This window comes from Clupea harengus, chromosome 17, assembly GCF_900700415.2.
Source record: "Clupea harengus chromosome 17, Ch_v2.0.2, whole genome shotgun sequence".
NCBI lineage: Eukaryota > Metazoa > Chordata > Actinopteri > Clupeiformes > Clupeidae > Clupea > Clupea harengus.
Window position 1 is genome coordinate 1,585,941 of NC_045168.1, and position 26,651 is coordinate 1,612,591.

General features: G+C 43.2%; 1 protein-coding gene across 1 annotated transcript in view; it reads right to left on the bottom strand.

The window, feature by feature from the left end:
- LOC105890141 (piezo-type mechanosensitive ion channel component 2) overlaps nucleotides 1-25,883 on the bottom strand; it is a 114,244-nt gene extending 88,361 nt beyond the window's left edge. Inside the window, exons 1-2 of the mRNA XM_031584384.2 lie at nucleotides 25,177-25,883; nucleotides 4,594-4,689 (exon numbers count right to left, since the gene is read on the bottom strand). Of these exons, the coding sequence (XP_031440244.1) occupies nucleotides 4,594-4,689; nucleotides 25,177-25,240 (160 nt within the window). The 5' untranslated portion in view covers nucleotides 25,241-25,883. The remainder of the gene's footprint in view (nucleotides 1-4,593; nucleotides 4,690-25,176) is intronic.
- Nucleotides 25,884-26,651: the final 768 nt, after the last annotated feature.

Here is a 26,651-nt window from a genome sequence, read left to right on the forward strand (position 1 = left end):
TTTGGGGGCGGGGTGGAAGTATTAGGCAGTTATAAAGCAAATGCTCTTCCAATGTCTGTGCTGTGCCAGCGGCTAGATCAGGCTGCCAGTGTTTTCTATAGTTCCATTACGGTCTTAATAGCATCTCTGTTTTAGTCCCATGTTGTGCAACAGTCTTGTTAAAAGAGAACATACTTTAATGTCAGCGCTTGCTGCTGAGATTTGCGTTTGTTCCCAGGTTCTTCTTTTGACATTACGTAACCTACCGCCGGCATGACAAATGAAATAGCTGTCTTGAGCATTCTCAAGACATAATGACATGGCTCGTCAGGAGAAGGCTGGAGCGGAAGAGGTATCTGGCACAGGCCTAGGTGACGACGAAAAGCATTTTTTGCCAGCTCCATAATTAATGGGCAACATCTGGCTCTAGTGACGTAAACACCAGCCAGGGCACAGCCGGCCAATGGAGTGTGTGTGTGCGTGTGTGTGTGTGTGTGTGTGTGTGTGTGAATCATCATATTCGGCTTCTCAAAGAGAGGGGCTTGGCAAAACAAACATGGAACCCACTCAGGAGTGAGGAGTGTGAGTGTGTGAGAGGTGGCCAGGGGCCCTCAAGTTCTCCTGCTTGGCATAAATCTACTTCTCCACACACGCACACACACACACACACACACACACACACACACACACACACACACACACACACACACACACACACACATACACACACACCACCCCACTCAGGCCGAAGTGATCTAGCAGATGCTTGAGAGTCTCTTGGACTAATTTCACCTACTGTGCTTACGGACTGTAAAATACGACCTGATGACTGTCTACCTACCAAATGCCGGAGTGTCAGAGAACAGCACGAATGTGAGGAACATAAATTCTTTAAACGCATTCTTCATATTGCACAGCTCTTAAACAAGCAAATAGATTTCTGGTAAATTCTTCACAAGTTTGAGATTCACTCCTTCAAAATGTAAAGTGTGCGATACACCCACTGCTGGAAGACACTGTCAGGCTCTTTCTCTCCCAGCTTTGCAGACGTCGAAAAACACATTGCATGTCCAGTGCTGTTTTTGCAGAACCGAAACAATAGCTAATTGTTATCGGCGCGATAAAAATGACAGTCAGGAGAGACTACCCGTAACACAGAGTACAGTAGACCCCAGCCACTGGCCCTGCCATCCCACCTACATTGTTCCTGTTATTGTATCTATCTGGCCTGGGGGTGGGGGGGTCCTCTGGGTTTTTATTGAATAATGCTCTCGTTAATTCCCTCTTGGAAGACACAAAATGACAAAAGTCTGGTGGGAGGAAGAGGAGGAGAGAGGCGAACAGCTGCTGCCGGAGAGAGAGAGAGAGAGAGAGAGAGAGAGAGAGAGAGCGAGAGAGAGAGATAGAGAGATAGAGAGCGGGGTTGGCGGGGGGACGCCTCAGTCTGTCCATTCCAGCTGCTGTCAGCTGCTCTCAGCCTGCAAGGTGCACTCCTGACCCATAAACCCCGAGCCCACTGGGCTCCCTCCGCTGGGTTCATACACATGTCACTGGGAATTCATGTTGAGGGGGTCCTATTCTCTCTCTCTTGTTCGAGTGCACTGTTTTAGTCCCCGTTATATTGTGAGGCCACATCTGATATTTGCATTTACTTGTAGAGATTTAACAGACCGCGATTTTTTCTACATTTTTAAAATATATTTTATTCGAAGAACTCTGGAGTCTCCAGCAGTGTGTTTTACTCGTTCAGCTGAAGGAGAACATGGTTGAGATCACACACGTGAAACAAAAAAAATCTCAGAAGGTGCCTTCCTTTTGACTCAGTGTGTGTTACAAAGCAGAAGTTCATAACATCAACACGACGACATGTGAAGAGTCGTGCTCGTGTTCATGTGTCACGCAGCTGACATCGACAGCACTTCTCCGCTCCTAGATTGCTGAAGATAACTGTGTCGCCCGAGATGACAGTGATCTCTGGAACGACAGTGGGTCGGATATGGCCCTGAGTCGGGGGGGGGGAGCCGGCTAATCCACACCAGACCTGTGCCAGAGACGTACTGTTGCCTTGTCTCTGGGATAGCTCCTTATTGTTCCCCTAGGGCTAGAGAATCCTCACCTGTCGACAGACAAGGCAGGTAAACACACGTGCAGCAAGTTCTCACACGCCATGAAAAAGTATGTCAAAGACTGATTTTTAAAAAGGCGAGAAGAGGAATACACGCCCGAGAGTCGAGGCCTGTCACTCCTGACACACTGAGTGTGTCCCACTCAAAGAGATGTCACTCCACCGGCTAAATAAACAATGACTGAGATTCGGCACAGCTCCAGCTATGTGACCTCATCACTGTATCAACCGTCAGCAAGGACATGGAGGACTACAACCACACTGGCCTCAGGAACCGAATGGGTCAGCTTGTAACTGGCCTCAGGAACCGAATGGGTCAGCTTGGAACTGGCCTCAGGAAGTAAATGGGTCAGCTTGTAACTGGCCTCAGGAACCGAATGGGTCAGCTTGTAACTGGCCTCAGGAACCGAATGGGTCAGCTTGGAACTGGCCTCAGGAAGTAAATGGGTCAGCTTGTAACTGGCCTCAGGAACCGAATGGGTCAGCTTGTAACTGGCCTCAGGAACCGAATGGGTCAGCTTGGAACTGGCCTCAGGAACCGAATGGGTCAGCTTGTAACTGGCCTCAGGAACCGAATGGGTCAGCTTGTAACTGGCCTCAGGAACCGAATGGGTCAGCTTGGAACTGGCTTCAGGAACCGAATGGGTCAGCTTGGAACTGGCCTCAGGAACCGAATGGGTCAGCTTGTAACTGGCTTCAGGAACCGAATGGGTCAGCTTGGAACTGGCTTCAGGAACCGAATGGGTCAGCTTGGAACTGGCCTCAGGAACCGAATGGGTCAGCTTGGAACTGGCCTCAGGAAGTAAATGGGTCAGCTTGGAACTGGCCTCAGGAACCGAATGGGTCAGCTTGTAACTGGCCTCAGGAACCGAATGGGTCAGCTTGGAACTGGCTTCAGGAACCGAATGGGTCAGCTTGTAACTGGCCTCAGGAACCGAATGGGTCAGCTTGGAACTGGCCTCAGGAAGTAAATGGGTCGTCTTGGAACTGGCCTCAGGAAGTAAATGGGACAGATGGGACTCTGTCAGAGGTTCCTGTGGAGGATACCAGTAAAGGTCATGCAGCAGTGCACCAAATGCCAGTCACTGTGAATGACCCTTGAAGATCAAACAGGGGAAACTACCCATTATTTTATTTATGGGAAGTAGTGACAGTGTCGGATGTGTTTTCTTTTTATCACAAAACCCTGTGGTTTTAAAACAGAGGAAATGGCCTCCTCTGGCGTCGCCGACCATTTGTAAATACCCAAACTGCTTTTATGCATAACTATTTTACTACAAAAATGTACATTTCAACGTAAAAGTCTGTTTCGACCCCCCTGAACAACCGTCTGGACGTGCTGAAGGACCATGAGAATAGTGCCCTGACTTCATCTGGCCTTTCTTTATGGGCTCTCATGTTGGGAAGGCAAACACACATGAGCAAAAACACAGTTTGTTGTGTCAGGTGGATGAGGGAGAGTAAAGAAGACCAGATGTAAGAAGTGAAAGAGGGAGTGTTATTCTCAAGATAGCTAGCAAACCATGCTGCCATGAAATAGTCGCCTGGATAAAGGAGAGGAGGGATTGCAAACCCTTTCAAAACGTAGAGGGATCTGCTTTTTAAACACAGGCGTTGTCGAACTGTTTAAAATTCCTTACAGAAATGTATGGGTAATTCATTTAACAAATTGTTGTGCATGCAACATTGGCCAGAAGTTCAAGGGCTTAGAATGGTGATCTGGTGACCCCTCGGGTAGACTGGCTAGCTTCATCTTACTCCCATTCTACCTGCTTCATTCTAGATCATAGATCAAGTGGTGATATCACTGCCTGGCTAACACACACACCACCATTTTTTCACACAGAGAGGCAGACTGATGCTGGTCTGCAGAGCTGTTTGTTATGTTTTACAAACCTTAACTCATGGCCATATATATACACTCAGCACGCAACAACTGAAGTGTAATGTGCGTTTTTATGTTGCAGATTATTCTTTTTTGGCACGTCTGTAGTTAAATTGTCCAAAGATGGTAATGTCTTGACGGTGTGTTTTGACCCTCTGAGGGGGTTCTTTCTGCATGCAGTAAATCACATTAGCTATTGTCTGGGTCGTGACGGCTTCAGTTTAGCGGCCCAAACTCTGAGGTAGTTTACTGGAAACACAACCGTTTAAGTGGGGGCAATGTTAAAGACCTAGACTTCAAAATAAATGATGGTGAAATGGTGAAAATAAAATGTGCATGAGAGTCACAAGCATTTTTCGCCTCGCTTCTTGGGTGAAGATAAAAAAGTGCATCACTGACTTTGGGAGGTTTGACAGGAACTATCATTAGGCCACACCAGAAAACAGCCGCGGTGACTCACAGAAGGTCACAAACATCTTTGACTCAGTTGTTCAGAATATGTGTTAGTCACTTCCACGCCCCACCCAAAAGAAGATTTTGGACATCATTGTCCATATTTGTGAACAACATATATGAAAATAACAAGTAAATCTCTGTGCTTTACCTTGCATCGTTGTCTTCGTTGGCTCGGCGAAAAGTGGGATGAGCAGGAGGTATATGAGGTAGACGAGAGACAGCCAGTTGTACCGGAACAGACATGCTGAAGAGGAGGACAGAGAGACAGACAGAGAGTGGACAAAAAGGCAAATAGGACACAAATCAATCAGGAGATTTCTACCCGCAGGCAAAACGCTAAATTAAAATAAATCACAGCGGAGAGATAAGAGCCCTCAATTACGCCAGACAAAATTGGCCCTTCAGATTCAAATTTACGCCAGACAAAATTGGCTCTTCAGATTAAAAGGGGAAGACACCTCCCAAGCATTCCATCAGAGTTAGCGGGTGACTGTAGGATAGGCTCTCCTTAGCTGCCCCTTTAGGGCTACATCTGGGCTAGATTCATGCCAGAGCTGGAGGGTGTGTGTGTGTGTGGGGGGGGGGATATTTTAGATGAGGGGGATAGATCTGATTGCAGCTGACTCAGAGAGATCTGCACTTGATGTAGCTGATATCTGCCAGATCAAGGCCACATCGAGGCCAGAGTACCGCCAGAGGCAGGTGATGTATCAGGTCATGAGAAGATGGGGAGAAACTTTGCAACTCAATCGGGGCTGGCTCTGGTCTGGACTGGCCAGTCGATACCTGAGAATATTGTGTTACGGAATACTGGCTTTGGCAGCACTGTCCCAAGAGTCATACTAATAAAGCATCTATAAGAGTCATTCTAATAAAGCTTCTTTAAATTGAATTGAATTTATGAAAAGTCGTGGAAGGAGGGGAGAAGAGCTTCATGCTGTGCTAGGAGGACGGGGTCGGAGGTAAGATGAGTGAGAACACACACGCACACACACACACACACACACACACACACACACACACACACACACACACACACACACACACACAGGAGAAATCCCACTTGTGGAAGCATTAGGTGAGAGATGCGCTTCCCGTGTTCCAACGCTGTTTGACATCAGCGCCAGCGGCAAACAGATCTCCTTGTGCATCCGTGCCAAACCGCCAACCCCCCCCCCCTTACCACACCCAACACACATACTGCCTGCCTTTGGGCCAAAAAACACACAGTGATCGCACATTTAGATAATGCTGAGTGATGCTGTTGCATTCAGGCATTCAAGCCAAAGAGCTGGGCCATCCATTAGAGGGATGAAAATCCCCGCAGCTCGAAAAAAAAGTCCATGCAGCGCGCAGCTCTACACTCTCGTCCTACGTGTTTATGAGACGTACAGTATGTCACACGCAGGCACTCGCATTAAATTAAAGAGGCCCACTTGTCCACACTCTTAACATGACATCATTGAAAAACTATGGCAAAGCAACGTGTTGTTTGAAGATTTCATGTATGCTCAGAAGGAGGAGGAGGAGGAGGAGGTGGAGGAGGGTGCATTGGTCAGGGGTGGGGTGAGAGGACTGTGCAGTGTTAACTTCAGACTTGTCGTGTTTGTAGAGGTTCTATAAATGAATGAGTTCCTGTATTATGGGCTAATCTCTGAGACGTGAATCAAATCCATGGCTAAATATTATGATGGGACACTGATTGGTTTGGTTCATAATTCTGCAGAGGGTGCGTTTCTGTGAGAGTCTTGCCGTGTCTGGCCTGTAACCGTAAGAGGTTTTGTTATCTCTTGGTGTGTGCAGCGGTTACTTGTGTTCTTGAGACAGCTGGGAAGCTGTGCAATAATTCCTCACCCTTCACATGTTATCTATCAGATTACATGTGCATATTCTGCGTGGATGTAGAATTACATCATGAGTTGTAAGATCACTCATTTTAGTTACGGAACGTTACAGAAGAACTCTTGGAAGAGGAAGGAATATGACAAAGACACTGTTCAAAGACAAAGTTACAAACTTTTCCAACAAGTGTTGAGGACAATTCAACAGGTACATAGTTTGTTTTCTGATTAAATTTCATCCGACATGATCTTTAACGATTAAAACACACACACACACATGTGCGCCCACACACACACACACACAGGCATGCACACACACATACGCACGCACGCACGCACACACACACACACACACACACACACACACACACACAAATAATCTGGTCATTGACACAGTATTACAGGAATATTCAAATCAACAATGTAGTCAGATTGACACGAGTCAAATGACATAGCATTATGAAGAAAATGAGATATCTCAGCTATATTAAGACCTAACCATCTATTCTCGCATGACTGCCTTACAAGCATGATTGATGTCACAGGAATGATGACCGACAAACCCAAACACTCCCAAATGACAACCTTGACTGACTCCAGGCATTTGGAGTGCGGTAAGCCAGGAAACACTCCCCACCTTCTAAGAAGAGACCTCACGGTAGTGTCAGGCTCCGCAACCGATAAACAGACACTCCCCTGCTGCGTTTCCCAGGGTGCACTGTGACATGTACAGTCTGCTCAGGCCCACGGAGAGGAGAAAGAAGTAAAAAAAAACGTCTCCATATCTGTATCCTTTCCCACTCAATGTGAGGTCAATCAAACGTGTTATGACATCGCCATCAAACAGCATAACCTTCAGCTGGAGATACGGGGCTAGGCTGAGTGTGTGTGTGTGGGGGGGGGGAGTGTGTGTGAGTGTGTGAGTGTGTGGGTGGGTGGATGGGGGGGGGGGGTGGAATGGGAGAATGTTGTTGAAAGGAACCGGAAGTGAGAGGAAATGTTTGTGTCAGCAGAAAGTGGAGACGACTGGATAGAACAGATGTTTCAGGGGGTGAGTGCGTTCAAGAAAATGGAACAGAGAGATAGTGTGTGTATGTGTGTGTGTCAATGTTCAATCAGTGTGTTGTGTCTTTATGCTTGTGTGTGTGTGTGCATATATGTGTGTTTTATAGAATGAGATAAAGTTTTGTGTGACTAAAAAGGGATACATGTATTTATGTAATAATTTTGTGTGCATGTTTGTGTGTCTGTATCTGAGCTTATCCACCTCTGTCTGCAAGAGAATATGCATGTGTTTGTCTCTATGCACACATTCAGGGCCGGTGAAAGCGCTGGGCAAACTGGGCAATTGCCCAGGGTGCCAGATCACATTTGATTGATGAAGGTGTCCATTCAAGGTAACCGTTTTCAACCCATAAAATGCAAATTTTTATAAAAAGGGGAATTTGTGCATTAATGCGTTTCATCACAGTTCTGTCATATAATTCAGTTTGCAGCTAAAAAAAAATAATAATTAAGGTGGGGTTACACTTTAATCAGTCTTACCGAGAAATATTCACAGCTGGACAATTCGAGATAGCAGTCAAGAGCTATCCCAGCGATATGTGTGATTCAGCCACTGACACGACATTTGTACCCATATCGTTGCCGAATCGTGACATCAGGAGACAGGAGTTTTTTGCGTCAACTTGTAAAGAACTATCTGCGATCGGCAATGTCAAGAGATTGTTTTAATGGATTGAACACCAAATCGGTCGCAAATTGGATTACTCCAAGATAATTGAAGAGTTCACAGCAGCCAAAGCTATAATTAATTCATTACACCTCAACTACACGAGTCAAAAATAGGGGTCAATCTGTGCTAAATTGGCATTTTGTTCTCTTTAACATTTGAACGTAGGGGGCGGCATATTTTGCCCGAAGTGTTGGATTGTTATTCTCCGGCCTACACACATTGTGTGTGTGTGTGTGTGTGTGTGTGTGAGTGTTTACACACTCTCTCTTTCTCTCTTTCCTTCCATCCCTCCTCCTGTCCTCCTCTCTTGGGCCAAAAACACCCAATTACACTTAGCTAAATGAGCCTTATCGTTTCAATCGGTGTCAATGGAGGCCCTTCACGGGCCTCTCGCCCCGCAGCCGCCACTTCCTGCCGCTCCAGGCCACAGGGAGGTCGCCTCAGCCCGACCCGACATGCTGCGCAGCGCCATGCCGCCCGCGGGCATCTTTTCTGTCCGCAGCCACGGGCAGCTGGCAGCTACAGCTGAGGCGCTCTGACTTTTGATAATTATTTTTGTTCGGACACACATACACACACACACACACACACACACACACACACACACACACACACACACACACACACACATACAGTATGCCTTGTTTCCTTTTTCAAAAGTCAGGAAGCAGCAAACCTCAATCTCTGACAGAAAGTTAACGAAAAAAAAACAAACACACAAAAAAAAGATTTCCGTAAAAACATTTTCTCTGTTTTTCTTTCCACAAATCTTTTTTAGCTTTTTCAAATCTTCCTTTTACCCCCCTAACCCCTCTCTCTCTTAAGCTGTGCTATGCTAATTGCATGAAGACAGAGGAGCAGCAGGAAGGGGGAAGTGTGCCTCTCGCTTTGTCTCATTTCAGGCCACATCCTGGCCTCTGCGAGGGCTGGAAATTAAAGACAGCCTCGACTCAAAGTGGGCAGCACCCCGGTCGTTCCCCTGTGGTCCAGGCCCGACCACACACAAAACCCCATTTTCTCCCGTTTTTAAGCCCCTACCACCACCTCGAAGAGCTCCATCACTGTTTGGAGTAGGGGAGAGTATTTGTTTGGATCTCCAATTGATTGTAAACCATTACATCCTCTTCATTCTGTGTGACACCGAGGAAGAGTTGTATAACATTCACATACACAATGACATAACAGGAGAACCATCTCATTTATTTCACTTAAAAAGCGAGGCGCTGTTTACACGCATGCATTTCACGGGCGCTTGCATTCAAAGCAAATCCAAGATGGCGGCTGGAAAATGCAGCCAAAAAATGCATCCAGTGTCAAAACCTACACTGATCTAGATCATTTTATGAAAAGTGAGTGATTCTTTTTTTTCTCGTATAACATTTTTTTCTCATTGAGGTATGTTTTCAGAGCATCGTGTTTCAAAGCACTGTACCCAAATCGGTGGGTTTCCTTTATTATTTCGTTGCAGGGCGTAGGATGGGATTATTTGGTTGGAACTAGGAGGGGGAGCATGTTTCTGCCACATTAGCGGGATTATCCATCCATTAACACTTCCCACATGGTGACCTACCACCGGCCGCGGGTGCTAACGTCGGGTCCAGTCCGCTGCTGCAATCAGACGTGTCTTCAGGACAGCCGTGACTGTTTGCAGTAAAAAGATGGGCCCCGGGCCATGACAAATACACCAGCTCCAGAGAAGACCGTCGGCAGGTTATTTTTCTTTGAGCTTTGTTGAAAACACTTGAGCTTATTAGCCTTGAATGTACTGTGCGGGTTTAAGCCAGCGGAGTAATTGCCCTTGCCATGGAGGAATGCATACTATCTGTATGTGTGTGTGGGGGGGGGGGGGGGGAATGGGGTTGTGATGCATAGTTATATGCATCATCTACGAGCTGTCAGGTCACATGCTGAGTAGTCTACCGTTAACACGTCAACACCAAGTTCCATCCCAGTTCCATCCCAGTTCCATCCCCTTTCACCACAGAGGGATTCAAGGAAATAAATAACAATTACAGTTTCAAGTCAACATCATGCGCACTACTAGAAATAGTGTGTGTGTGTGTGTGTGTGTGTGTGTGTGTGTGTGTGTGTGTGTGTGTGTGTGTGTGTGTGTGTGTGTGTGTAATGGTGGGTTGGATAAAATCGGTGCAGATCGGTGCAGGCGTCAAGAATAATAAAACTGCATCTGGTAGAGGTACGTCCAAATACTGTATAGTGTTTCAGACCAAATTCTCCTATCTGCTGAGATAAACAGGAAGAGTTCTTAAGGTTAACTTATACAGTAAAACTCTAATGATCAAGATATTTTTAAAAGTGTAGTAGTCACACATGACAGAACGTTCTGGAACTAACAATAGCGTCAGCTGGCAGTGGGGCCAAAGCAGTCAGAATGAAAGCACGCAGAATAAACGAGTGCAGCTGTTTTGCTAAAGGACCTGTCGGTCTTGATCAGCGTTTGTGCTTGTTTATTGCAAACTTCTGGGGTGTTGTAAAACCTCATGCTTATCTAAAAAACGAAAATGATTCAATGTTATGACTGAAATGTCGGACCAAAAAAAAAAAAAAACCTCTCAAACTCCAACGTTGCAATTTTCCTACTGTGGCTCTGTAATGACTTAGTTAAGGGACATTCCGATAATACCAGAATTATCAATAACTATAGACCATGTAAGGCCGATGCATATCCATACATATGCTATAAAGACTATATAGTCCACATATAAGTCAAAAAAATAAGTTGTGTCATAAACGGAATAAAGACCAAATACAATTGCAAACAGCTGCTGGCTTGAGATGCAAGACTCGAGTTCTGCAGATTGGAGAGGCTAATTAAGAAGACCACAATCTCTGGGCAATCACTTCCAACCAACAATTACTGTGTTACAATCAAATTATATACACTGCAAATCACTTTTTATCTGCCTGGCTTTTTAGAGACCTTGTTTTTCAGATGAAGTATATGACTTGCGTAGCCAAACCAACAGAAAGCCATTTATGTCCAATCAAACCATCGGTTTCAAGTCAGCCCAGATAGGTGCTGCAAGACCTTTAAATTAACATCCATCTGAGAGAGAACAACAACTTTGAAGAACAGTTCCCGAGTCGTGACAAATTATCTAACAGCAAAACAAACTGTGCTATTGACTAAGTTGCCATGTTTTGACTCAAACCTACCATTGCACAGGTTCAAGATTACACTTTAAACACGGACTGTGCTGAAAAAAAAATCACTTGTTATTGTCTCCACTAATGATGTCTGCAGTGAACTTGCTGGTCCAGAGCCCCCTCTTGTAACAGGTATGTGAGGAGACTACCACCACCTGGGTGCAAAGCAAACATCAGTAATCCCAGAATCCAACTCCTTTCACCCAGGCAAAAAGAGAGGGAGAAGGGAACGTCGCTGTTGATCTAACAGCCAGTCTCTCAGTGGCCTCCAATCAGTCGCTCAGACACAGTATCGGCGTGTTACGACACGTGACTGACAGACGAGGTGGTGTGAACATTACGTCTGCGCCGCATGTCCTACTACCACGTTTGCCTTACAGGTATTCATGTTTTTTCCCCCCTCTTCCTCCTCTCTACCATGGAGGTGTTGTGAAGACTGAGGGAAACGGCTGTTTATATTCAAACGTCTTTTTCAAAAATCTGAAGGTTTTAGAGCTGATGAAATGACTGCTAGCCTTACAGAAGACACAGCTGCAGAGATGGAGGTTGCTTACTTTATGGGACTGAATTTAGCTTATGTTGTGAAGTGATGTGCTTCTATATTCATTCTGTACGCGAACCAAAATAGACGGGCAGATAATTATACTTGTAGAAATACTGTTACTTAAAAAGAACGTCAGACTAGTTAAGAGGTAGCTTGACAGTGCCTCGAGGTGTAGTAAGATTAGAATAACTTTGTGTAAAATAACTGTAGCAAGTAAGTGTGGCAGAAAACTTAAGAGGCTGTAGTGGTGTATCATTAGTGGGCCTGCTGTTTACTGTGCAAAGGCTCCGATTAAACTGAGCACCATTGGCCTAAAAGTCCCTTTGTGGCACAGACGCTTGTATACACAAACAAACAGTGCCTGAGGAGAACAGCGCTCCAGTTTGGAGCCATTTAGTTTGACTGGCAGTGCCTTGAGTCCAGATTTAACTGTCTGCCGTGTGGCTCATTCAACACATTTGGCAACACTTAGCTCATATTTGTCTATATGGGATGAAACAATGGCCCCTCGCAACATGTGTGAGTCTCTCTTCCTTGCTCTCGTGCTAGTTCGCGTGTACGCCACCCTGGCATCCCAGACGACCAGCTTTGCCCTTTTCCTTGAATGAGTCAGTGACTGAGGGAATTTTTCTCTTTTTTTTTGGTAGCGAAATGAAAATAAGCTGTTCTCCTTCTGAAACAACAGACGGACCACTAACCATTTGTTCCCTGGTGCTTGGCAGACGTAAGAGGCCCCTGTGCACACCCCAACTTCTTGTGTGTGAGCGTATGTGTTTTTATTTTTTGTCGTTGTTGTTGTGAAGTGAGCTTTTGTTCGACCGGCCCTCGTTTTGAAATGCTCCCTTGGCATCTGTGCACCCACCAACACATAGCTTTGCAGTGCAGCGCGCTCAAAGCAAAGCACTTGATCGATTGCGATTCTGAAAATAAATTAAACCATGCTGTATTTGTAGGGTGCCGTTCGTCATCAGATTAAATTACACTCCACCATTTCGACCAGTGAAATGTATTACCGCAATTAAATTGGCTGTCTCACCTGCAATGCTAGCACAAGCCCTACAGCTGGGCGCACTCTCACCGCCTCTATTGCTCCCAGTTGGCCCGGGCTGGCCTGACAATTTCTCATAACGCAACATGTTGCTCAAACAATTACAGGAAAGCGGCTGCCCCCATACCGGTTTGTATACTGTTCTAGAAAACAGTAGTTCCTCTTACTGACATGCAGAGTTGACAGCCATTACAGTCGTGGGCTATGGACCAAAATGGGGGTGTGCCATTAACAAGTAGCATAGGCATACGCTCTAACTTTAAATGGGAGAGTATTTCAGCACATTTGCCCATTTCTGTACCTCCGCAGGTAGAATGAGGGTCTATTTGGTTAGCTGTTGGCACAGAATGTTCTAGAATTCCTGGCACCATAACGGTTCTAATACCCAAACCAAACAATATTGATGTTGACATTGAAATAATACCAACACAGACAAATATATATCCAAAACATATGAAAAAGGCAAAAAAAATACCAAATTTTTATACAGAGTCTAAATGTAAGACATAAATGTGTCAGTTCAGTGATGCTGGGGAATTTATGGGAGGTTGAGAGGACAGAAACCTCAAGGCAGAAATAGTGTGTGTTTCTGTGTGTAGAGACTGTAAACCCCAATAGACACACATAAACACACGCAAAACGCGACACACATACCACACACACACGCACACACACACACACACACACACACACACACACATTTTGTAATTTAACCCCAGCACAATCATCAGTTGTTACAACCCTATTTTCTCTTGAGGCAAACAGCTTTATATAGTCTTATTTTAATATTCCACTTTAAGAAAAAAACGCTACCTCCAACACATGCAACACACAGCACTTCACTTTATGAAGTGTTAACAGAGCTCTTGTTAGACATAGTGAGTATCTAGTTGCCTTGCCACATAAGGAAGCAGAAATATGTCTGGCTTTTTTGGACCCCCCATTCAAACTTACAGAAGTGTCTCTTCTGGTGTATTCTATTATAAGGAATTAAATAGAGATTTCAGTTGCATGATGTCAATAGGGTTTCATATTCTCCAATGTTGTTTCTCTAATATAAAAGTAGCCAAGATGATGAACACAGGCTAGAGTGATATACTTGTGTGTTACTGAACTATGTGAGTTACATGCTTGTGATATACTGGACATATTTTGTGGCAGATATCTCAATGAAATCCTAAACCCTTAAAGGCCGAATGAATCTCGGATTTCTGTCATAAGTCATAAATGCAGCCTTGGCACAAATGGACAAACCTCTTTGACAGGGTACCTTCAAAACTGGCTGTGGTCATTTACTCTGGGTTAGGTGTGACCAAGTTTGGAGCAATGAATGATTCCTCTGTTTGAAGAAAAAAATATCTGTTTAGCAACATGTCCTTCTACAATCTGGATTGCTCTTCTATAATGGGCCAAAATGTCTTTAGATGTATTACAGTTACGATACAAATGCCATGAAAGGACAAACAATTAGTCAATAAAGGACCTTACATGAAGAGGCTAAGGGAACTCTTCAGTGTCGTATATCTCCAATGTAAAGGCCTATCACAGGGGCTATTCTGCCACAGTGTGCTTAACTCACCAACTCAACCTGAGACATCAGAGCGGTTTTAAAGACACACGGTAAGAACTCTACTGGGTGACCTTAAAGCTGCTGAAGTGTGCCAGATGATTTCACATTTTACGTGTATTCATTTAGCAGGTGGTTTTATCCAAAGCGACTTATAGTACAGATATACATTTTCATCAGTCGCCTATGTAAGCTCCCCTCCCACCTATAATCTTGGAGCCTGTAACGAGTTGAGCCCCACAAATACAAAACTTGTCTTTCTTGTGTATTTTCCCCAGTACCATATGACTCAGAGCATTACAATGAAGCTACTCCCTCTCTGTGACTCAGCTATTGGCCCTCTGGTGCGGGCCCCAAAGACCAGCTGATCGGGCCCAGATTTGACAGAACCACACCAGGAACAAGACCAACTTCTGTGGGAGGCCTAAATCATTTGCCTGTGAAAACATCATATTCTACATCTAAACTGAAAAGTTCTGATGTTAAACTGTTGTCACGTATTCAGTTTTATCTTTTCTTTCTCTTTACTTTTACCAATCAAGCAACCAAGTGTGTAATATATCTATGGTAATAACAAGTGTTCGATATATCTATGGTAATGACAAGACGCTTTCTATTTCTTTATACTTCTAGATTGGAGTAGTATCCCCACAGATACTGCTGCATAGTACAGTACATACTCTAGTACCTAAACAGGGCCAGATTAGCAATGAGGCTAAAGGGGGGCTTCGGTGTAAATTTGTAGCCAATACCTTGTTCATCTGTGCACTGTAAACCCAAACAGTTCTACTAACTTATTAACATTATGTATTCAGTACTTAAAACCTGGTATTTAGTTGACCCAACTTTAAATGTATTAGTTTTCGGACAAGTGAAGACGTTTTAATTGTATTGGAATGTATTTGTTTGAGTAAACATTACCTGATAACTCATATTTTTTTAGTTTCATTCAAACGTGACGTCTGACGTCATCAACGTCGTTGCAGGACTAGTTCAGAACAGAATCAGAGATCTTGTGATGAGAGACGGAGACAGCAGACTTAATAATTGTATAGTATCAGTTAGACTTCTATAAGAATGTTCCTCCTGTAGAAGAGGAGTCGACCAACTTCGTAGGGTGACCATATTTGAGTTTGTGAAAAAGAGGACACTTCGTCGCGGGGAAGGGCGTGGTAGTGTGTAGCATACAGATGACCCCGCCCCCTCCCCCCGCGACGGAATTTTGACATCTTTTCCACATGCAGATGTCATGTGCTGTTGTAAACAATGGAACCAGTGGAAGCGGCACGGTGCTCAGTGTTGCCAGATTGGAAATGGTGAAGTATCGTATTAAATGCTCAAAATGATCGTCTTTGGAGGATAATTATCGTGCATCTGGCAACACTGAGAGGCCGGTCGACCAATGACAGTTCTCGCTACAGTCAGAGCTTGTGCTAGAAGGTGGAACGTAAGGGAGATACCCTTTCTTAAACTTGTAAGGGCGTAAAAACTAGTTTGTGAAGGACCCAGAGAAACACAAATATCCGACGAGGCAAAATCCCGGACGATTTTGCAATCACTGCCGGATGCATGTCCGGGTAAAAGAGGATGTCTGGTCACCCCACCAAAGGAGATATTTTAGTAATCCTGTCGCTGCTAAGCGTCCTTATCTGGTAAGTAAACAGTGTTTTTTAGGTGTTTGTTGCGACAAAATTGCGGGAGCAAGTGAAATTGCGATAAGAAGTGGCGAATTTCCCTCTTTGTAATTATTATTGAGTAATCACGTTTTGGCTGTCAAGTAGCAAGTTCAGTTGCACGACTGTTGGCGCTGGCGGCTAGGAAGCTAAAGAGCTAAAGAGCTAGTTAGTGGGTTATTTCCCCCCAAATATGTTCATGTGCAAAGTAAACAACAATCAATTGTTTTATGTTGAAAACAACTCATGTTCTACAGAAACACCATATCATTTATATCAGCATGCTAATGTTATATGTAACTTTTTAGCAGCTAGCTAGCTTCTATGTGTTTTAATGGATCTGATGGATAAAAGTGTTAGCAGCAAGCTAACAATAATGGTCGAGAACTTCAGTTAAGACCTACAATAATCTTTTTGACCAGACAGCATTCGTGTTGCATATAAACAACAAACCGATTTGATGTAGACATATAAGAAGAGGAGTCAACCAAAAGAGATATTTTTGTGTACAGGCAGAAGGCATCACGGACTGGCAAGACAGCAGAGGTGCTACGAGGGATCCTCGAGGCTTATGACCTTCAGGTATGTCTAGGATTAACTGCACAACAGTGATCACATTTTGTTTGTTACTGAAACTTTAATATTAGCTGATACTATGTATTATTAATTGCCAGTTTTTTTTGTAAGTGTTTCCATTGAAACTCTCCTGGTAATTGTATTGATGGTGTTTTGCAGGAGGAAGAGGAGCCAGATTTTGATGATGCCCCTGTTGCTCTCCTTACATCGGGTCCCGACCCCTTCAGCTGCGAGAAAAAACTCACGCACTCCTTCATATACGAACCTTTTTATGTTTCTGGATGACAACAAACCTCTGAAACCGTCCTTACTCACCTTAAAAAAATATTTGTTGAAATAAACGATTTGTTGTTGACTTTTTAACTTTGTAACGCTGTTCTTTAAAGCTTTGATGTAATCTTTTATTTTGTCAGTTGTTTTACAAGAAATATAAATGATGTGATACCTCTTAAGTTTTTCTCATCTCACTCTTTTTAATAGAAATCTTACATAGATTTGAATGTTTCTTGTAGAGTAACTTTCAGTTTAAAGTCAGTTTGTAAACAGAACCAGAAAATCAGATTATATGGTCAATGATTAAAAATAAGTAGTGCTCACTTAAAAAAAAGTTAGCTATTTAAGTATTACCTACTCAGAATAATCAAGTTGAACTCTTTCACCAATATTAAGTGCACTGAACTTGATTTTTAAGGCTTAAAACTTAATTTTATTTTGTGTTGTTGAGTGAAAATAATTTAGTACATAGAGGTTAAAAGATTTAAGTATAAAAATATTTGAATATAAGTTCATAGAACTTAAAAATGATGAAAACGATAACAAAATAAATCAGTATAGCCGATGTATCATTTTTAAGTTAAGTTTACTTAAAAATAATAATATATGTACTCACATTTTATTATGTAATCGGTTACATCAAAAGTTTTAAGTACTCTGAACTTGTTCAGGTTTACAGTGTGGGTGTGACAAGTAGGCTACGATGTCTCTGTACTCGCATCGGGTAAAGGAAACCATTAGCCTACAATTCCTAAAATCTGATTTCTTCAGTGTCAGGTAGCAACCAAACTGCATGTCAGAATAGAGAGTTATCTCAGACTAGATATCAACTGCCGTAAATTAGCTATCCTACCTACTGCTTGACGATCTTTCTGACAAATAAAACTACAGAACTGACAAAATATTGTCGGCAAAGCCTTTCATCAATTGGTTATTCACAAAAAGGAAATCAGGCTAGCAGATAGAAATCTGCTTTGCGAGTTTATTTAGAGGAGGCACAAAGTCAGATAGTTTTAATACCACCAACTAAAACATTCTTAAAAGAGCCATGGCAACAAGTATGCAGACTTTATGAAAGCTACTGGCAACAATGTGCATCAACCAACCTTGCAAGAAGTCCGGGAGGGAAAAGAGATGACGTCTAACGACAGCATGACCAGATGACCAGCCCGTTTAATTCAAACTACTCCTAAGTAGGATTGTAGCCACCACCAGTAAGTTGGTAGGTTGATAATAAGACGCTGATTGGTCTGATTTCATTTTTTCTCTCAACTAGTTATTAACTATTTGTGTAGCTGCATTGTCATGGAATAGCCTAAGTTTTCTGTACCAGAACATGTGTCTGTTGTGTGTTCTGTGGATAAGGCATTTTAATTGTGTTGCATAATCACGTTGCCTGCTTTATGTGATGGTTGTGGCATAGTTTTCTGTACACTTGGAATGGATTTTAACCTTGCCTCAGGTTTAAAAATAATTGTTCAAACAAAATAGTTTACTAATTAATCATCCATACACAGATTTCTTAAGGCTGGGATGGTTAGGATGTAACATTTCATCTTGGTTGTAAATTGGTAAATTTCCTAGATGGCCTGAAAATGTTGCATAATTTTGAGGGGGCCCTTGGAATAGGTGTAGCATCAGGGCCCTTGGTGTTCTTAATCCGACCCTGTACATAGGAAAAGGTGTATAATGCGAGTATATAATATGATTATATATTATGAGTTTGAATAGAACAGTGATGTGAGCCACAAATACTTTTCTGTATTTCTTTCTAAGGGTGAGAACTAAGCTGTCCACGGTGAAAAACATAAAGGCACTGTTGAGTTCATCTTGGCCCCTTAAATGGCATACATGCACAAAGATATGGAGGATCCGAGTCACAAGCAGGACATATTTCATCTCTAACTAGCGAGTATCACAACCAACGGCCTCATGCAGTATATCTTTCAGGATCACCATAGTAACACCTCCTCTTCATGGTTGACCTTCAGCATCCACATGTCCGTCAACATTGCTGACAAACAAACCAGGTATGCAGCTGCCTATGTTAGCGGGGCATTGGCTATTCGCTGACAGCCGGCGCGGCGCAGGCAAAACAGTGGTTAAAGGAAACCACTAACACCTGGTGAGGCAAAAGCTCAGTTTTCCTGTGGGTTTCACATAGGAATACATTTTATAACATCCAAAAATATATCAGTTTGCCAGTGCAGTCTGCCCTGAAGAAAGACAAAAGTCATAACATTCAGGCACCTTAACCAGAAGAGGATACCCTCTGCAGTATTACATGTGTGTGCAAATAATTGCTTTGAAAATGTTGCGTTTGAGATGTACAAAGTCTATTTTCTTTTCAAATATTTTTGACTAGATTGAACACACACTTGTGTGAGGTGCGATATACAGTTAGCCTGTTTCTGGTAGTCTCCCTTTAATTGCTAAAGTGGGGTGGGGGCGGGGGGGGGGGGGGGAGAAAAAACCCTGCTTGGATTTAGTGTGGTTAGGGGACCCTGCACAAAAGGGTCCTTTCAGGTGTCAGAGTGTATTTCAGTGGCCTAGCTGTCAGATTACACACAGGAAACGGTTAAGATAAAACTGGATGAATGGTGCGTCTATGGGGCTGAGGGGCAGAGAGAGAGTAACACCCCAGAGGAAGGCACGGCAGATCAAACCTCACGTTCGTCTAAATAAACATGTGTTTTATAGTCGCCTTCATGGACAATTCTTGGTTTTCATCAGTGATGTATTTGCCCATAATTCTACAGGGGAGTCATACAAAGCATAGCTATGGTCTGGAGAAACTGATACCTGGTTTGAGATCAGTTTGATACATTTTAATGAGAAATGTACTTGGGTTTGGGGATTTCCATGCAACTAACAATACCATAATTCTGCTTCTTTTTATCAAATGATACAGTGTTTGGCCAAACCAGCATATAATTCAGTTGTCCCCTAATAAGTAGCCAAAGAGAAAATAAATTGCTATATGTTACTTAACAAAAAGAAGCTAAACACATGAGTTTTCCTCTGTGGCTGTACAGGCACGAAGGTCCTTTTTTGTCTGAGGCAGAAAAGCTTTGAAGTCAGCCCTTATTCAGCAGTGTGAATCATGCCTCAAATGACACATTCAGTCTGGTTCACAGGGTCAACTCATTCTCTCTTTTCCCCTCAGTATGTGTTCATATGCTCAACACCCGTGATGGTGGCCAAGGAGGGACAAAAGATTCAGACAGCAGACTGGTCCTAAATGGGGCATTGTGGTGAGAAGTCTTACCTCAGAATACTGACTAAGCCAAAATGATAGTTGGGTGGCACTGGGCTTGATGTTTAATTAGCCTGCTTCTGTAAATCAACAAGCCATGCACGGGATGGGGGGTGTAACCGACATTTGTTGGGGTGTAGGCCGGCCTCTAACCCCTCATGTCAACACAGATAGACCAATCATAGGTTTTCAGGAACACCGTGGCCAATGGAATGAGCAGACGACTGCTGATGACTCAAATGAGTTCAGCATGTGGGGTTTTAATTACACTATCCTTACTTGAACGCCCGCGCCCACCGTCTCCGTCTCTTATACATAAACATGTCCCCATTGCCTATACCATGACTCGACCAAAACATTTGTGACACGAGACCTCAAAGCCATGACCTCTGACCATGAAAAAGGGGCAGAGTGCCACATGAGAAGCCCCCAACCCTGCATCCCACCCCACTCCACCACCACCACACGACCGCCCCACCAACACCGCCCCCCACCCTCCAACCTTCCTCATTCTACTTGAACTACTGTCATGGGCCATTTGGGGTACTGTGTGACTAATGGAGGCAGAGCACGACAACATGCACAGATGCTCAAGGTCGTTAAAAAACCCAGGTGGGCTGGGATGGTTATGGAATGGTGGTTCCTCTGTGCTGGGTGAGCAAAGAAAACCTAATAGCTGTTTCAGAAAGAACTGAAAATAACGTCATTAAATTGCAATTACAGACACCCTGCCTGTTTGTTTGAGTCCCGCATCTGGGAGAGACTCAGAAAGAAGTCCTGGCTCGACCTCTCCACGCGACTCAATCTTGGCGTCTGCCAGTTCAAGGAAAAAAAAAGGTCTGAGCTAAAGGAAGCACGGCGCACGAATGCTGGCTCATTTAAATGCTCATCTCCATGGTTTAATCAGGGGATGTGGAAGGATGCCAGGCAAAGAGGCAGTAGCGGGCACAAATATTTACCCGAGCCGACACCGCTCTCTAAGACGGCGAGTTTTCCGTGATAAGGCAGGGGAGCGGGGATGGCGATCGGCTTTAAGTGACTTGGCCTTTCCACATCAAGGCTGCCCTGCACAAACACAGGCTGGCGCTTGCTGCTGATGCATGGCCCCCCTATTCACAGCGCTTCTCTCTATGTAAAGTTTATCGTCCCCAGTATACATCCTGTAGCTGCACAAACAAACTGTTTATCCCGAAGCGAAAAATAACCAAGAGACCCTTAAGTCAAAGTCCAAACAACATAAAACAAAAAAACCTTTCGCATCAGAATTGGAAAGGTTAAAAGGTTTGCAAAGGTAATGTTGTTTGAAAAGGAACATTTCCTTGGGATTAAGCCAGACATCCTGTTGTGTTGATCTATTAATGCTTTTTCGGTTATGGAGGTGCTCTGATAAAATGTCATAGATTGTACTGAAGGTAATCCGATGTAGTGATTGTATAAAGCCCACATTATGATTTTGGGAACTTTACGTCAGTGCAGTAGATCTTATTAGAATCACTCAAGGGTAATCTCACAAGACATCTCACAAAACGAACAAACATGTTGACTTAACTTCATACCATCTCACTGCACTTTTCACTGCAAATCCTGCCAGTACATTTCTGAAAGCCACTTGTGGGTTTAGCAACAGTTTTTTTTAATCAATTGCCCATTGTATTACATCAAAAAACTCATGCCATTTCTATCTTCTCCTTTGAACTAGCAAATCATTTCCTGCCACCTCTATTTTTATCTCTAGAGAGATAAACAGACACTGTCCTCTTCAGAGACAAAAAAAAATCGGGTGTTTGTGGTGTGTGAGAAAATTCTCTTGAACTACTTTGACAACCGTAGGAGGCTTTAGCAGTCCAGCCCAAGAAAATCTGTGTAAACAGGACTTTCAGATAATGAGTCAGTGCATGAGTCATGACTACTGCACGTTGAGGATGACAGACAGTATCTGTGAAGAGATGAGGTCTAATTTCTGTCACTCTGAAAAAAAGCCTGTGGTGAAAGCCCACCCCAATCGAAACAGTAGTTTAAAAGACGCAGAAATGCTCAGCGTTTACATCTGATATTCATAGAGTGGTGAGGAGAGCAGAGAAGGAGAGCGGGAACCTGACGAAAGGACGGGAAAAAACAGATCACACACTGCTGCCAACATGCAACAATCACCCCTTTATGAGTGAATTATATTAATGTCAATAGCGTTTAGAGGTCTAATTGCTGGACTAAGTTCAGCCCTCAGTCATGTAATCCATTTGTACTAAGTAAAATAGAACAGATGCATCGGAGATGGCATGTTCTGTCTTGGGGGCACAGTGGTGATGAGAATAGGAATTATTCTCAACTGGATTATATTGGTTGACATACACAAAATGCTTATGTCTATAATGCTATTCATGATGTGAATCAGACATTTGGAGTAATTACAGTCACTTTATGAAAACAGACAACATACTCTACATTCTTATAAGTAATAAATAACAGCTTTCTTGATAATGCTGCTACAAATTTAAAAAGTAGTGCAGCACTTTCAACACTTTTGAACCCACTCATCATAAAATTGACTCTTTTGTATATTTCTGCCATTACATAGTTATAATATGATTATGTTACTATTATGACAAATGGTCGATAAAGTGTTCCCAACTGTTTTTGTGTGGAGATTCTATATTGAATCTTGCCAGGTTTGGTCAAGTTTCAAGCCATCCACGTCATGTTGGTCCTTTTTAGGAGTGAAAGAGTGTTCAAATGTGTTTTCTTTCTCTAGTTGGCTTTAGCCTAGCAGCACTGCCGATATTCAAATCCCAGCAGGTGTGCTACGACCTCCGTCTTCCTGCTCCACCACAATTACTTCCTGTGCACCCCTCATCAGAGGGGCATTTATCCTAACTGCTCCTCTAGGCCATGAGTCCCTAACTGCCCCTCTATGGCCATGTTGATGGGGGGAAATTAAGGCATTAGATCTGAACAATGGCAACTTAGTCGAGCAGTTTTTACATGCACCAAAAAAAAAAATTACCGGGAGAAAATATATCTTCCCTATCCGATTTCTCCTCTTGAAGATGGTGACCGCAGTTTGAGAAAAATCCCAAACTGTAGCGCTGGGGCATCGAATTTCTAAATATTGAGACCACTGGTTTACAGGAACAGGGTTTTTTGGTTGAAAGATTAATCTGTGTGCATTTTGACCTTGAGTTTGTTTAAGTTTTTTAGTCTGCCAGGGATAATAGTGAGCGCTGCCTCTCGCTGGCCTCATTCAGCTAACCATCTCCTTCAAATTACCTTTTCAATTTGAGCATGGCACTTGGATACGCAGGGAATCTATTCAGAGCATTTGGATGAGATACCTGTGGTGCACTCCTCCTCGCCTCAGAATAATGGGGATGAAAAAAAAATGTATTCTGCGCTGAGAATCCTCACATGCTCTACTCACTTTCCCACAAGCCTTGCATCCAAACGACAGCTCTTCCACAGACACACATCATCTTCATCATCACCATCCTCATCATCATTACAGTCTCACAAAGGGAAAACTATACCAGCAAATGTGACCAAAGATCTGTCTGACTCTTTTTCACCACTTTTTCTTCTTCCCTGTTTTAAAACCCCTCATAGCCTGTCTGTGTGTTGACCAGCACATACTGTACACCCACCTGTTGGCCCGGAGATGAGAAGGGAAAGGAGGGGAAGTGAAGGGAAAACAGAGCAAGGCCAACCAACGCTGTGAGCAGTCTGGCGCTGGGTCTACTTAATCAGGAGTAATCAAATAAACAGTCCTCATACTGCACTGCCTTGTGCCCCCCCCCCCCCCCTCAAACACACACACACACACACACACTCCCCATTTCTACACGTGCTGAGGCCCAATGTCAAGTCTGGTGACTAACTAGAAGGATGTGCTCTGTTGGCTCCAAACCGCCAGAGAGGCAGAGATGGAGAGAGAGAGAGATGGAGAGAGAGAGAGAGAGAGAGAGAGAGAGGGCGCTCCGTGCTGTTTGTGTATGGGAGACAGGTAACCGACACTGAAGCATTTGTGTGTGGAACAGCAAACAACTAAGAGTAGGCAATGAACCCATTTTGGGCGGTGGGGCGGTGGATGTGGAGGGGGCTGGGTATGAGGCTGTCTTAGTCACAGGCCCCATTGCCATATAGAAGCCTCTGGAGAACGTCACCTCCAGGGCACAGACCAAACCTAATTTTAATGTCCAATAATTACATCTAAACACATGGAAAAGTACTTGAACAGAGTCATTGTATTTCAGTTTACATTACTGCCAGTGACAACATTATATCTGACTGTTCTTATCTTCCAGGTTGAGCAATAAGTTATTGACTTGACATCTACTGACCTGACATGCAGCCACAAAATCTGTAGCAGATCATTGGAAAGTAATTTTTATCAAATGGCCTATTGGCTGTATTTATATATAGCCTTCTAATCAAATATGTTTATAATGATAAAACAACTTGACTAACTGTATTGAGAATTTTGGAGATTTTTTTTTACGAAAATAGGTATGAAAAACCAAAGGTAAACTAGAATTACAGAAAGTTTTCATTGCATTTCAACCACATCCAATAACATGTAAGTTAGAACGTTTTGGACTACTATTTTATAATCGTTACAGATTTTCATAGAATATTTGAATCCTATAGAATAGGTGATGGCAACATTTAGGTTTTGCCGGAATCTACCTAAGCTTCACTGGTTGTTGAATAATGTAATAAGATGCAATGTCACAATACCTACGCATAATAATAATAATACTTATAATAGTAATAATAATAATAATAATAATAATAATAATAATCCTTTCACTATCATCTTAAATGTTTAATAATTAATACACACTGTAGACCTGCTATAATAAAGTAAAATCTTCGAAACCATATTATTAGACATTCAAAATATAGCTATCTTCTGCAAAAAAAAGCTCTTAAACGGTTTTCAATAATGTTTTTAACTTTTTCCTCATCAACAAAACTTTTTCATCACAATTAAATGTAACGGCACATAACGGTCTGTAAATGTGCCTGCAAGGCAGCGTTGCCTGTCTACGAGGTAACTTACCTGCTGCAAGACACACTGGAAGGAGCAATCTGAAGATCAATCCACACACCACCTCGGAAGCCATGGCTTCGGATCAGTGAAATGCAAACCAGATAATATGACTTTTATATTCAGAAGAAAATGCGCCTCAAGTCCAGTCTTTGCCAAACTCAAGCGGAGAGGGCATGGTCATGCTGGTGCCCTCTATGGCATCCTTGGGTTACGAGCCCTCTCGGTGATCCATAAATTCCGAAAAGTTCTCGCACCACAGCGCCTTCTGCCCTAGTTTCGACACCCAACATCTGAGACCCCAAACATCTGTTGCACAGCTCCTCAACTCAGATATGCGAGACGTGAAACTTCTGTGAACAAGCTAGCGACTCTGAAAAGTGTCACTATAAAAAAGAGCAGAAAACGGCACTTTCCGCTCACTGTCAATGTCCGTTGAAGAGGATGAGATGTCTCTCAAGTAAACACCTCTTCTTTTCTGATAAGCGAAGTTACAAGTCAGCAAATATCTGAAAGCGTGAAAAATTTCGTCAAAAGTCGTAATTTACCACATTTCTGTTTGATAACGTTAGAAAACACATAGGCTGAATAAGTCGTGTGAAATGCCCTCCTTGGAACAGACTAGTAGTAGCCTGACGCACGCTGCAATCCTGGCACAGCTGTAATTGTCTGTCTATCTGATTACGGTTTCTCCTCCTCAATGAAAAGTTTGCGGGACCACCCTGTAACTGACAAATGACTCCACCATTCAGAAGTCAAGGAGGAAGCTGGGGGCAGAAGCTCGGTCCCAATGAGGAGTGGGGAGCCCTGCACTGGGCTGGACCCGACGTTATGTGTGTGCTCTCCGCTCCTCCCCCGAGGCCGCCGCAGGCGTGGCGACCGCATTCCAAGCCCTCCTCTTGGGTCAGGTAACTCAAACTCTTGCAGATTCCAGACAGTAGTGATATGAAAAGACAAACAGGACAGAAAATACACAGGAAAACGACACAAGAAAGGCTTTTATAGTTTCTGTACAGTTTCTGTTCTGTTCTGTACTGTTACTTAATTTGAGAGAAAAGGGTAAGTTAATAGAATCTATAGCCTACGGACTGAGCAGGTAGGTGGACAGGTCAACTAATATGCTTTCGAAACGTAATACCTTAAAGAAATGTAATCTATATTAAATCAAGTGTTGAATTATAGGAACTGCTTGTCACTTTCTAATACAAATACAATGCCTATTCCTCCCACGATTTCGCAATTGTCAATAAATATACCTTCACCCGGCTGTACAGATGTTCCGGACGATGTTCTGAACAGAACAGCACCACCTGTCGACATAAATTATAATCACAGCTAAAATAGTGCATGTCCAAGAGGTAGTCAGAAATAAAGAAAAAAGAAAACTGTGTGCTGAAAGAAAGAAAACTTTGGCTTGAATATTTCAATCAAAATATAGCTTCGACAAAACAATATAAAGCTACCTTTATCTGGTTAATGTATTTTTG